Raw genomic sequence first — 14,401 nt, 5'->3', positions numbered from 1 at the left:
CTCAAGACCCCAAGAGCAAAAGTCCACATGCTCTGCTGACTGAGCCAGCCAGGCACCCCTATCCATTCATCTTTTGATGGACTCTTGGATTGTTTCAACTCTTTGGCTATCATGAATAATGCTGCTATGAACATTTGTGTACAGGTTTTTGTGGGGACATGTGTTTTCATTTCTCTTGGGTATATATCTAGGATTGGAATTGCTGGGTCATATGGTTACTCCATGTTTAACATTTTGAGGAACTGTCAAATGATGGCTGTAACATTTTACATTACCATCAACAATGTATGAGGGTTCCAATTTCTCTACATTTTCACCAACACGTTACTGCCTTTTTTTTAATTATTATTATAGCCTTCCTAATGGCCATGAAGTGATATCTCATTGTGGTTTTGATTTGCATTTCCTGGATAACTAATGATATGATGTTGAACAAGTATTTTTTCATATGTTAATGGATCTTTTAATATCTTCTTTGGAGAAATGTGTATTCAAATAGTTTATCTATTTAAAATTGTTTTGGTCATCTTATTACTGAGTTATAATAGTTCTTTACCTATTCTGAATATGTCTCTTATCAGATGTATGATTTGCAGATGTTTTCTTCCATTCTGTGGATTGTCTTTTCATTTTTTTTTTTAAGATTTTATTTATTTATTTCACAGAGACAGAGAGAGCACAAGCAGGGGAAAGTGGCAGGCAGAGGGAAGGGGAGAAGCAGGCTTCCCGCTGAGCAGGCAGCCCAATGTGGGACTCAATCCCAGGACCCTGGGACCATGACCTGAGCCAAATGCAGACACTTAACCAACTGAGCCACCCAGGTGCCCTGTGTTTTCATTTTCTTGATGGTATTGTTTGTAGCACAAAAGTTAGTTTTGATGAAGTCCAATTTACCAATTTTTTTCTTTTGTCGCCTATGCTTTTGGTACCTAAGAAATCACTACCTTAATTATGAAGATTGACTCCTTTGTTTTTGTTTAAGAATTTTACAGTTTTAGCTTTTACATTTAGGTCTGTAATCGATTTTGAATTCACTTTTGTGAATGGTGTAAGAAAGGAGTCCAACTTCATTCTGTGGCACATGGCTATTCAACTGTCCCAGGGCCATTTGTTGAAAAAGACTATTCTTTACCCATTGAATTGCTTGGCACATGTGGTAACGATCAGTTGACCACAAATATGAGTGTTTACATTTGTACTCTCATTTAAATTCCATTGATCTATATACCCTTATGCCAGTCCCACACGATATAGGCTACTGTAGCTTTGTAGTAAGTTTTAAACTTGAGAAGTGTGAGACCTCCAAAATAGTTTTGGTTATTTGGGGTCCCTTGCATTTCCATATGAATTTTAGAAGCTGCTAGCCAATTTCTGTAAAAACGTCAGTTGTGACTTTGATAAGAATTGCACTGAATCTGTAGATCAATTTGAGGGAACTGCCATCTCAACAATATTGTTTTCTAATCCATGAATGGGGATGTCTTTCCATCTGTTTAGATCTTTTTAAATGCTCTCAATGGTATTTTGTTGTTTTCAGTGTACAAATCTTGTGTTTTTTATTTTTTTACTTTTTTTTATTTATTTTCTTTTTAGTAACCTCTACACCCAACAGGGGGCTCAAACTAACAACCCTGAAATCAAGAATTGCATGCTCTTCTGACTGAGCCAGCCAGGCACCCCTTGTGTTTCTTTTATTAAATTTATTACTAAGTATTTTATTCCTTTTGATGCTATTGTAAATGGACTTGTTTTCCTAAGTTCATTTTCAGATTGTTCATTTCTAGCGTACTGAAATACAACTGAAACACAAAAAAACTCCAATCTTGTATTCTGCAACCTTGTTCAACCTTGATTATTAGCCTAGTAAGTTTCTTGTAGATTCCTTAGGATTTTCTATATATAAGATCATGGCATCTGTGAATAGTTTTACTTCTTCTTCTTCTTTTTAAAGATTTTCTTTATTTATTTAAGAGAGAGTGAGAATGCGGGAATGGGCAGAGGAAAAGAGAGAATCTCAAGCAGACTCCACACTGAGCACAGAGCCTAATGCGGGACTTGATCCCATGACCCTGAGATCATGACCTGAACTGAAATCAAGAGTAGGATGCTTAACCAACTGAGCAACCCAGGTGCCCCTAGTTCTTCCTTTCTAAGAATGATGCCTTTTATTTCTTTTTCTTGCCTAATTATCCTAGCTATAATCTACAGTACAGTACTGAATGAACATCCTTGTCTTGTTCCAGATCTTAATAGGAACACATCCTTCTTTTACCATTGAGTATGATACTAGCTGTGAATTTTTTGTAGCTGTCCTTCCTTAAGTTAAAGAGGTTCCATGTTAGTCCTAGTTTTGAGAGTTTTTATCATGAGAGTGTGTTGGATTTTGTCAAATGTTTTTTCTGCATCTATTGAGATGATCATGTGTCTATGTCCTTTATTTTATTAATATGGTATATTACATTGATTGATTTTGTATGTTAAACTAACCTTGTTCTCTGGGGGTAAATCCTGCTTGATCATCATGTAGAATCCTTTTTATGTGCTGCTGGATTCAGTTTGCTAGGATTTTGCTGAGGATTTTTATGTCTATATTCATAAGGGATACTGGTCTGTAGTTCTCTTTTTTGTGATGCTTTTGCCTGGTTGTGGTTTTAAAGTAACACTGGCCACACAGAGTGACTTGGAAAGTTCCCTCCTATTCTATTTGCCACATTCATTCTTACATGTAAGTCTGCTCATGCCATTCCAGATCTGAAATGTTTATGCCTTGCCCATCAACCATTCCAAGTCTTGTCCATCACTTGGAGCCAGTTCAAGGCCTCCTCATTCCTGAACATTTTCTTGACTGCCCCAGTCCCAGAATGAGCTTACCCTCCCTGAAGCCCCTTCAGTTCTGAATGTGCTTATAGCTAGCACTTACTATAAGGAGCTGGAGCTGAGATGATATAGTAAATGCTGGGTGTGAGGTAGAAAGAAACTAGAAGCAGGACAAGTGGAGTCCTAGTGAGCAGCAGAGCCTCAGGAAGGCAGCTAAGGCAGGAAGACACCCAAGTCTGGTGACCCAGAACCAGTAGAACAACTCAGGACCATGTGACTAACTCTCCGGTAAGGCTACAGCCTCTTGAGAGGCAGAATAGTGGATAGTTAAGAATGAACTCTTTACTGCCTAAATACTGCCTCAGCAATTTACCAGCAAGTCACTCTCTAGCCTTAGTTTTCTTATCTTTGAAATGGCAATAGTGTCAGGAACAAGACAAGAATGCCCACTCTTGTCACTTTTATTCAGCATCATACTGAAAGTCCCAGCCAGAGCAATTAGGCAAGAAAACTAAATAAAAGGCATTCAAATTGGAAAGGAAGAAGTAAAACTATCATGATTTGTGGATATGATTTAATATATAGAAAACCCTAAAGACTCTACCAAAAAAAACAAAAAACTGTTAGAATTAATAAATGAATTCAGTAAAGTTGCGGGATACAAAATCAATATACAAAAATCTGTTACATTTTTATACACCAACAATGAACTATCAGAAAGAGAATTAAGAAAACATTCCCATTTACAATTGCATCAAAAAAAAAAAGATACCCAGGAATAATTTTTTTTTAAAGATGTATTTATCCATTTGAGAGAGAGACAGAGCACACACAGGGAGAGGGAGAGGAAGAAGCAGACTCCCAGTTAAGCAGGGAGCCTGATGCAGGGCTCGATCCCAGGACCCCGAGATCATGACCTGAGTGGAAGGCAGAGGCTTAACCAACTGAGGCATCCAGGTGCCCCTCCCCTCAAGAATAAATTTAACTAAGGAGGTGAAAGACCTGTACACTGAAAATAATAAGACATTGATAAAAGAAAGTGAAGAAGACACAAACATAATGATATTCTGTGCTCATGGACTGGAAGAATTATTAAAATGTCCATACTACCCAAACCTACAGATTTAATGTAATCCCTATCAAAATTCCAATGGAATTTTCCACAGAAATAGAACAAACATTCCTAAACGTTCTATGGAACCACAAAAGATCCCAAATAGCCAAAATAATCTTGAGAAACAAGAACAAAGTTGGAGGTATCACAATCCCTGATTTCAAACCACATGTAATCAAAACAGTATGGTATCAGCATAAAAACAGACATATGGATCAATGTTATAGCATAGAAAGTCCAGAAATAAACACCTACATAAATGGTCAATTAGTTTACAACAAAGGAGGCAAGAATATACAATGGGAGAAGGATAGTCTCTTCAATAAATGGTATAGAAAAACTAGACAGCCCCATGCAGAAGAATGAAATTAGACTACTATCTTATACCATGTACAAAAATAACTCAAAATGGATTAAAGAGTTTAATGTAAGACCTGAAACCATAAAACTAGAAGAAAACATAGGCAATAAGCTCACTGACATCAGTCTCGGTGATGATTTTTTAGATCTGACTCCAAAGGCAAGTTCAACAAAAGCAAAAATAAACAAGTGGGACTATATCAAACTAAAAAGCTTCTGCACAGCAAAGGTAACCATCAACAATATGAAAAAGCAACCTACTGATTGGGAGAAGATATTTGCAAATCATATATCTGAAAAGGGGTTAATACCCAGAATATATAAAGAACTCATATAACTCCATAACAGAAAAACAGTTTGAAAAATGGGCAGAGGATCTAAACATTTCCCCAAAGAAGACATATAGATGGCCATCAGGCACATAAAAAGATGCTCACCAACACTAACCAGGTAAATGCAAATCAAAACCACAATGAGGTATGAATGTTAGAATGGCCATCACCAAAAAAACAAGAAATAACAAGTGTTGGCAAGGATGTGGAGAAAAGGGAAATCCTTGTGCACTATTGGTCAAAATATAAATTGGTGTAGCCACCATGGAAAACAGTATAGAGGTTCCTCAAAAATTTAAAAATAGAACTACCATGTGGTCTAGCAATTCCACTACTGGTATTTTTTTTTTTTTATTTTTAAAAAAGATATTTGAGAGAGAGAAAGGAGAGTGAGCATGAGTGGGGGGCAGAGGCAGAGGGAGAAGCAGACTCCCCGCTGCAGGGAGTCTGATATGGGGCTCAATCCCAGGACCCTGGGATCATGACCTGAGCCGAAGGCATAAGCTTAACCAACTGAGCCACCCAGGCATCCCCACTACTGGTATTTATCTGAAGAAAACAAAAACACTAATTTGAAAAGATAATGCACCCTTTGTTCACTGCAGCATTATTTACACTAGCCAAGATATAGAAACAACCTAAATGTCCATCAATGGATGAATGAATAAAGATGTCTCTCTCTCTCTCTCTCTCTCTCTCTCTCTCTCTCTCTCTCTCACACACACACACACACACGAATACAATTCAGCCCTAAAAAAGAATGAAATCTTGCCATTTGTGATAATGGACAGACCTTGAGGGTATTATGCTAAGTCAGAGAGGGAAAGACAAATACCATATGATCTCACTTATATGTGGCATCTAAAACTTAAAAGAAATGAATATGCAAAACAAAACTAATAAATACAGAAACAGACTGATGGTTGCCAGCAGGGAGGGGTTGAAGGGTGGGTGAAATGGGTGAAGGGGCAAAAATTTCCAGTTATAAAATAAGTCATGGGGATGTAATACACAGCATGGTGACTACAGTTAATAATACTATTATTTGTATTGTACTGTATATATTGTTCTATGTATTGTATATATTATTTGTATTATATATTTGAAAGATGCTAAGAGGATAAATCTTAAAAGTTGTCAACACAAGAGAAAATTCTTTTTGTAACTTTGTATGGTGATAGATGGTAACAAGACTTATTGTGGTGATCATCTTACAGTAGATACAAATACTGAACCATTAGGTTATACACCTGAAACTAATGGTATATGTCCATTATATCTCAATCTTTTTAAATCTCAATTTCTGAAAAAAAAAGGGTGAGCATGGGGTGAGCATGGGGATAATAATGTGAATCTCAGAGCATGTGAATATTATGAGTTCACCTATGCAAAACACATTGCATTAAGTTCAATAAGCAATAGCTTTAATATACGCCATTGGATATTCTCTGTGAAAAAAAAGGTTTGTGGTTAAAGGAGTCTTGGAAATGTTCCATACTACATCCCCCTTCTCAGAGATTCCCAGAGCACATTAGTATAGTAAAAGGTCTGAAAAGTCCTATGTAAAGGATCCTATTTGTTTTGGCCAAGAATTTCCCAAACCTATTTGCCAAGTTGACCCTCTCCCTCTTTTTAAACTTAACACATTTTGGGAAACACAATTTTAGTTGTATTTAATAAATAAAGGAAGTCACAATAAATTGTTAAAAACTGACCATGTTTTACTATTTTGCTTTCCCCACAGGCATGTATAATTTAAAAGCAGCAGCCTAGGAGAAATAAAGGCTTCTAATTTAGAGAAAGAACAGCCCAAAGGAAATGAGAAATTTCAGGCAGAAGGAACAGATCAATAATGAGCTATTTTTGGCCGTGGAGACATTTCTAGAATTACAGATTCTTGGAGTTTGACAGCATGTTAAAGTTCAACTCCTTTAAATTCTCACCCAGTGCAGAATTTCCCCTTCATCAGTCCAAACCCCTGCTGGCACATACCCAACCTCCCCAGCTTTAGGCAGCTCTAGTATTTAGGAAATTCTCCCTCACCCTGGGCTGAAATTTGCCTCCTTGGAACCTCCACCCAAGACCATGCTAGCAGAATTTTGAGTTTTGTGTTTTAGTGAGAGCTGTCCATTTTGGAGACACCAAATAAAATGCACAGAAATTTTGTGAATCATTACACAATCTAAAGTAACATGATTATTAATTGAGCAGTAAACTGAAAATAAAAATTGTTGGAAACGTGTTAATTATACTTCAGTGAAAAAAAGAAGTGTTGGAAACAACTTTCATTTTCTCTGTCTGTAAAGAGGGCGAATAATCAGAAACTCAGCTATACCGTAAGCAAGGTAAGCAATGGATATAGTATTTACTTTGCAGGTGGAGTTATTCTGCAATTGTCAATTTCCAAGAAGCAAAGGGGAATGTATATTTTAAATGACTCCTGTTTTCTTGTCTTTTTAATTTAAAAAATATTTAGAGAGACATTTTAAAAAACTCTTCACCCAAAATGTAACCTTCCAGCTTCCTTTATTATAAGAATGACTGTTAAATAATTAAAATATAGTGTATGTCTCATAAATATAGGTTTATCAACAAAAGCCAATAATAAGAACAGAGGACGTTATCTGTATTTTATAAAAATGTAGCTGTTTGGGGGCACCTGCATGGCTCAGTCGTTAAGCGTCTGCCTTCAGCTCAGGTCATGATCCTGGGATCCTGGGGTCCTGGGATCGAGCCCTGCGTTGGGCTCCCAGCTCAGCTGGGAGTCTGCTTCTTCCTCTCCCACTCCCTCTGCTTGTGTTCCCTCTCTCACTGTCTCTCTGTCAAATAAATAAATAAAATCTTTAAAAAAAAATGCAGCTGTTTGAACCAATATGGAATTCCAAGGCTTTGTACAACTTAAAACCCAAGGAAAACTCTAAGGGGATAGATGGAATAGAACTTAAATGACAGGAGAACTCCCAGGATCCAGGCTCCTCTAAAAATCCCAAGTCATTCAGTAAGAAATCAGGGACTTGGCAAAATCATAAAAAGGACAGGTTGTGTTTTCACAGAGAACTTTCTAGACTCAACCTCATTTTGCCTTAAACTACTAGCTGGCCACACTTTAGCACCTACACCTCATTCTGATGCTGTGAGGCAAAAAAAAGGTTCACATTCCTGTTTTACAACTGAAGAAACTGAAGTAAAATCAAAACATTTCATTCTGAACAATACTCAAGCACATATCAGTACGTACTGGCATTCCAACAACTGGGTGAGGTCAGTGCTAGCTGTGTTCTCCTTTCAGTGAAATAATTTCCTTCAGTTAAATTCGATAGTTTTCTTACTAAAGATAATGGAAAACAAACACAGGCCTGTCGAGGAAAAGAGTCAGTATTAGTTGGGACCCACAAATGCTGTCTCTGAGCACTGCCAAGATGAATGTCCCCTGCTTGCCTAAGAATTTTGTAGGCTGTGCTCAACTGTAGTGTGTATTAGAATTTACTTACTGACATACAACACGGAGGATGTTTTTGTTCATGTCTGTCTTTGAATCACAGTAAATATATCACAGACTACATCATCCGTTCCTTCCACATGTATTAGGGCAAGTCACAGGAAACATTTTTTGAGCACCTAATGTGGGGCTGAATAAAACCTGGTCCCTGACTTCATGGAACTGGCAGTCAAATGAGAGAGACAAGCAAATCAGTAATTTCCATAGAAAGTGACAAGTCCTTTGCTGGAGCCAGGTGCGTGATGCTCGGGGAATGCGAGCAAGGGTAAACAAATCAGATCAGGTGGTAGGAAAAGGCTTCTCAGAGGAGCTGACTTCCAAGCTGCCAGTAGCAGAGTTTAATCACCTCTGACTCCAACTTCAGTTCCCAGCACTCAGGTGAGAAAGTACCTCCTGACCCTGCTTTTCTGAGTTCTTGACACTGTCATGGCCAGATTTAGTGCCTGTGCTCTAAGAAGTTAAAGAGAGGGGGAGAGGGAGAAGATGAAGAAGGGAAGGAGGGAGAGAGGGAAAGAGAAAGGGGAGGGGTGAAGAAAAAGGTGGGGGAGAGATGGAGAAACACTGAAAACAGAGCAGGGGCGCCTGGGAGGCTTGGTTTGTGAAGCATCCGGCTCTTGGTTTCGGCTCAGGGGGTGATCCCGGGGTCGTGGGATTGAGTGCCCAGTCGGTTCTACACTCAGCGGGAGCCTGCTTGCGATTCTGTCTCTCCCTCTCCCTCTCCCTCTGCCCCTCCCCCTGCTTGTGCTTGCATGCTCACGCTCTCTCAAATAAATAAATTTTTAAAGAAAAGAAAAAGAAAACAAAGAGCAGAAGTTAAAAGCCCCTTGACAGTTTCCAGAAGTTGCTGGAGATTGCCAGAGGTATGAAGGGTGACCACTCTGTGCCTGAGCAGTGTACGTTCTCGACGTGGATGTACATACTAATCTATGACCACTCTCTCTTTGCCAAGCAACAGGACACGGGAATGCAGTCTCCTGCTATCCAGGCGAACTTGTTGAACCAAACCAGTGGGGTGCTGCCTCTACCACCAGTGAGGGCAGCAAAATGAAGGCACAGATCCCTGTGCTCTCCTGGAAAATGAGGCCAGGCTCACTACCAATTCCCCAAGGTGCCTTCTCCACATAGAATGCACAAAGAACCCCAAGTCTTCCGCCTTCCCAGAGATTCCATGCTCGCCTCCTCTGGGATCCCATTCCCCACTTGGGACTCTGCCAAAGATCTGGGGCGGGGGTAAAAGTATGAATTGTTACCTCAGATTGTCTTCCAAGGTCTCCTCATCTGAAGAGAAGTTCCCATTGCTGACACTCTGCGGAGAGTGATTCTTATTCCCTGCTGACGCCTCCTGGGACCACAAAGCGTCTTTCTTTTTCCTTCTGCCAAACAACTTCTTAAAAGGCTGGAATTTACCTCCTTTCTTCTTGTCTGTGGATTACAAGATAAACTTACACACTGCAGTTTGACAGGGCTGCACCTCTGAGCCTGAGAGCAAATTACAACTGAGCTGCCTCTGGCCAAGGGAGCTGGGGCAAAGGGCGGCCATCAGAGTGAATAAGCGACCAAGCCCTGTGCCAGGAATGTCAGGGCCAGCCCCTGGCTGGGCACAGTCAGGCAGAGACACACCAAGGGCACAGGAAGTCTCCTGCCACTGGGTTCCCAAGAAGCACCTGGGGTGACACAGAGGGGTTCCGAGCTTCATGGTGGCTGCACAGCACCCCCTGCACATGCCACACAAAGGTGGCGCCTGCTTTCTTTAACAAAGCAGATGGCCGGTGCCCTTCTCCACAGAAGCTGAGAAAACACCTAAGTCAGACAGGTGCTTAAAAAAATTTATATACCTTTACATATGTAACTTTCTATTTATGTGTGTGTGTGTGTGTGTGTGTGTGTGTATGTGTGTGTATTCTCCACAGAGAATCACCCTGTTTTAGCCTTTGTTAGATACAGAAGATAACTGCTAACTCTTGGCATAAGCTTTGCCCCCAATTCCCTCCACCGCTATATATTTCCAGTTTATTTCTCCCGTCTCCTTTTAAAATCTACTATGAAGAGCCCCAAAGGAGTTGCTATGAACATTTTTCCATATATTACTTCATCCAGTCAGGACCCAGGCTCAGGGCCAGCATTTCCGACAGATATTTTAGGTAATACCATTCAGTTCTGCTTCTTCAACCCCAAATTCATTCATATCACTCCGTTCCTACCTCAGGAAAGAAAGCATATATCACCCCGAACCAGAAGAAGCATCTTTTCAGATCCTTCCTTTTCTTTAAGAAACCAGTTACCAGTGGTCAATCTTTTTAAATTTTATTTATTTATTCGTTTATTTTTTTAAAGATTTTATTTATTTATTTGAGAGAGAGCGAGAGAGCGAGCGAGGCAGAGCATGAACGGGAAGGAGCAGGAGAAGCGGGCTTCCCATGAACGGGGGGGGTCATGATCGAAGGCAGATGCTTAACAGACTGAGCCACCCAGGCGCCCCCCCTTTTTAATTACTTAATCCTTACTATGCACTACTGCTTTAAGAACTGTCCAAATATTAATTCAGTTAATCCTCACAATGACCCTATGAGGTTGATACTATTAACACCCTCGTATTACAGATGAGGAACCTGAGGCATAGAGAGATGAACCAACTTGTCTATGTCATGGGAAATGTATCTTTGAAGCTGGAGTCAAGAGCTCTGAGGAAAAAGAAAAGATGAAAGCTCACAAGGTATATGGAAAAGTACCTGCAAAAGACACACAGGTATGAGTCCCCATCTGAGTATTAGAACCCCTGGACCTCCGCTGGCCAGAGTCTACGGAGAAATATGGGTATAAAAATGAGGTTAAAGATGTGTAAGGTAGTCATCTCATTTCTTCTGGTGATTTCAGTTCTAGCCTTTCTGGGACAGAGTCTGAAGTGCGGAAGAAGTAGTTTAAACCACTTTGCCCCTGAACTGTGATGTAAGATATTAAGAAAGAGAACAGTGATCAATCACAAAAAGACAACAGCCTGGGATCCTTACTATAGATGCAAAGAGGCCTTTAAACTTCAGTGGTCCCTGAAACAACAATGTATTCTATCACACTTAAGAGGAAAGGTCACTTGGTATATCAGATGCCTCCTATCAATAAGGCTTTGTGCTAGGCATGCAGTCCTTAAGCCAGAGTTAAATTCTTTTCACTGTGTTTATTATTTAAAAGACAGTACCATGCAGTCTTGATGATCACAGCTTTGTAATATAGCTTGAAGTCAGGCATTGTGATTTGGTTTTCTTTTTCAACACTCCTCTGGTTATTTGGGGTCTTTTCTGGTTCCATACAAATTTTAGGATTATTTGTTTCAGCTCTGTGAAAAATGTCGATGGTATTTTGACAGGGATTGCATTGAATGTATAGATTGCTCTGGGTAGCATAGACATTTTAACTATATTCTTCCAATCCATGACCATGTAATGTTTTTCCATCTTTTTGTATCTTCCTCAATTTCTTTCATAAGTGTTCTGTAGTTTTTAGAGTATAGATCCTTTACCTCTTTGGTTAGGTTTATTCTTGGTATCCTATGGTTTTTGGTGCAATTGTAAATGGGATCGATTCCTTAATTTCTCTTTCTTCAGTCACATTGTTAGTGTATGGAAATGCAACTGATTTCTGTACATTGATTTTGTATCCTGCCACTTTAGCCAAACTGTGGAAGGAACTGAGATGTCCTTAAAAAGAGGGATGGATAAAGATGTTGTTTATAAATACAATGGAATATTTCTCAGCCATCAGAAAGGATGAATACCTACCATTTACATCGACGTGGTTGGAACTGGAGGGTATTATGCTAAGTGAAATAAGTCAATCAGAGAAAGACAATTATATGATTTCACTCATATGTGGAATATAAGGAATAGTGAAGAGGATCATAGGAGAAAGGAGGGAAAACTGGGAAGTTATCAGAGACGAAGACAAACCATGAGAGACTCTTGACTATGGGAAACAAGCTGAGGGTTGCGGAAAGGGAGGTGGGTGGGGGGATGGGGCAGCTGAGTGATGGGCATTAAGGAGGGTACGTGATGTGATGAGCACTGGGTGTTATATGCAACTGATGAATTACTGAACACTACATCTGAAATTAATGATGTACTATATGCTGGCAAATTGAATTTAAATAAAAAAAGATAGGAAGTGTGTGCAATACAATTTAAATCATAGCACTTAATGGTAAAAACAAAACAAATTGGAGGGTTTGATTTAAGAATGTTTGTATGTTTTTAGTAGTTACTTTAAAAAAAAAAAGATTTTATTTATTTGCCAGAGAGAGAGAGAGAGCCCACAAGCAGGGGGAGCAGCAAAGGGAGAGGGAGAAGTAGGCTCCCCGCCGAGCAGGGGGCCCGATGCGGGGCTCAATCCCAGGACCCTGGGATCATGACCTGAGCCAAAGGCAGATGCTTAACCAACTGAGCTACCCAGGCTCCCCATAATTTATCTTTAATTATAGTTAACTCCCTTCATTCCAGCTCAATTGAACACCACCAAACCCACCTTGACTTCAGAGCAAGTGATGATTTTTTCCCCATCAATAAATTCTGACATAATCTAAAATTCTCTACCTAGCTTAAAAGCTAGATTTGTGGGTCCAGACCAGGGATAATGATGCCATAATTGAAACTTTTAGAATTTTGCTATGGTCTTTTAGAATATTTCTGATTAGAGAATTAGGGATTAGATACTTCTGCAGTGGGAAAAAGGCAATCAATATAAAAGGAAAAAGGAAGAGTTTCACCTCAGAAATAAGTGAAATGTAGTACAAATTAGTGTTTGACCATTTATAATAATGCTGCCGAATCTAGAAATCAGGTGTCAGTTACATATTTTGAGCTTTGGACAGTCACACAGAAAATATTCATTTATTTCATTAGTGCCAAAGACCAGTTATACAATGTAATGATACCTGTAGCATCTTAGAGAATTTCTTTAATTTAAAATTTTTAATTAACTCATTTTATATAAGGTCAGCTCTTTTAACACTTGCCTGATGTTCTTTGATGGTCTTCAAAGACTACTAATTATATTCATTGTTTATAAATACAATGGAATATTTCTCAGCCATCAGAAAGTGAATATACTATAATTTACTTATGTCTTTTCCTGCTGGTGGATATTTAGATTGTTTTCAGTTTTTTGCTATTATGAACATTGTCTCTTGGAACATTTTTTTTTTTAAAGATTTTATTTAGGGGCGCCTGGGTGGCTCAGTTGTTAAGCGTCTGCCTTCGTCTGTCTTCCGCTCAGGTCCTGGGATTAAGCCCCGCATCGGGCTCCCTGCTCTGCGGGAAGCCTGCTTCTCCCTCTCCCACTCCCCCTGCTTGTGTTCCTGCTCTCACTATCTGTCAAATAAATAAATAAATAAAATCTTTAAAAAAAAAAAAAAGGCAAGTAGCTAAATTTTATGAAACATTTGCAATGCTATGGCACAACAACCATTATGAAAACCTGAGCATGGGTCTACAAAAACCCAGTAAATAAACTATTTTATAATCAGTTTATGATTTGGGGGCTGCCTTGTCTCCATGGAATCAACTGGATTAAGTGCATGATAACTCACTAGCAGCTATCTTCTTCAGAGGTAACACCGACCCTTACTGTGAATATTTTTATACAGATGGGGTCTAAAAGATCAAAGCAGTTTTAGCAATGTAGTAAAACAGAGCACTTCTGCAATGGTAATATGAAATATTCCAAGATACAACTGCCATACATTAGAAGTATGTGTAGTTTAGCAAAGTCATCTCCAACATTAGCATATTTAAGATGGTGTTTTAGAATTTTATAACACCAATCTACTTTCCTTGGGTGGTTGGGACAGTAGGGGGAAAAGGGGAGGGAGAAGGAAGAAAGGTTATTCCTACTAAATTTGTTTTTACCGGCTGCAGCTCTAGTTAGGGGTTAAGTGTGTGGGCCCCAGAGACAAAGAGTACTTGGCCCAAATCCTGATCCAACTTTTAATAGCCATGAAACATCTGCTTACCAGCCTCTCTGGAAATTTACCATCTTAAGTGGTAAGACTGAATTTATAGTAGAAAAGGCAGTGGGTGCTATATTGTCTTAATATTTCAGCAATTTTCTGTTGCAATTTTTCACATGAAAGAACCTATATATGCATATAGACTGCTTCAGGGATCACAGTAATTTTCATTCTTTAAGTACTGAATTAATTTATTTTCATCGTCCAATAATTACTTTAGGGAATTTTTTTTCATTTAAAAGGGTGCACATTATCCATTATGTCATGGATATAATTACATGCCA

The 14,401-nt window shown here is 39.1% G+C and overlaps 1 protein-coding gene across 14 annotated transcripts in view; it reads right to left on the bottom strand.

Moving 5' to 3' along the window:
* CRACD (capping protein inhibiting regulator of actin dynamics) overlaps positions 1 to 14,401 on the bottom strand; it is a 258,544-nt gene that overhangs the window by 43,933 nt on the left and 200,210 nt on the right. For 13 of the 14 annotated variants that reach the window (XM_027597477.1, XM_027597476.1, XM_027597475.1 and 10 more), the window contains one exon: positions 9,373 to 9,544. In XM_027597477.1, the coding sequence (XP_027453278.1) occupies positions 9,373 to 9,544 (172 nt within the window). Of the gene's footprint in view, positions 1 to 7,861; positions 7,980 to 9,372; positions 9,545 to 14,401 lie in introns of all 14 variants that reach the window. The other variant, XM_027597484.1, reaches the window with a different exon arrangement.

Source organism: Zalophus californianus, chromosome 2 (assembly GCF_009762305.2).
Source record: "Zalophus californianus isolate mZalCal1 chromosome 2, mZalCal1.pri.v2, whole genome shotgun sequence".
Classification (NCBI taxonomy): domain Eukaryota; kingdom Metazoa; phylum Chordata; class Mammalia; order Carnivora; family Otariidae; genus Zalophus; species Zalophus californianus.
Note: the sequence above shows the minus strand (reverse complement) of the source record. Positions and strands in the feature narration are given on the sequence as shown.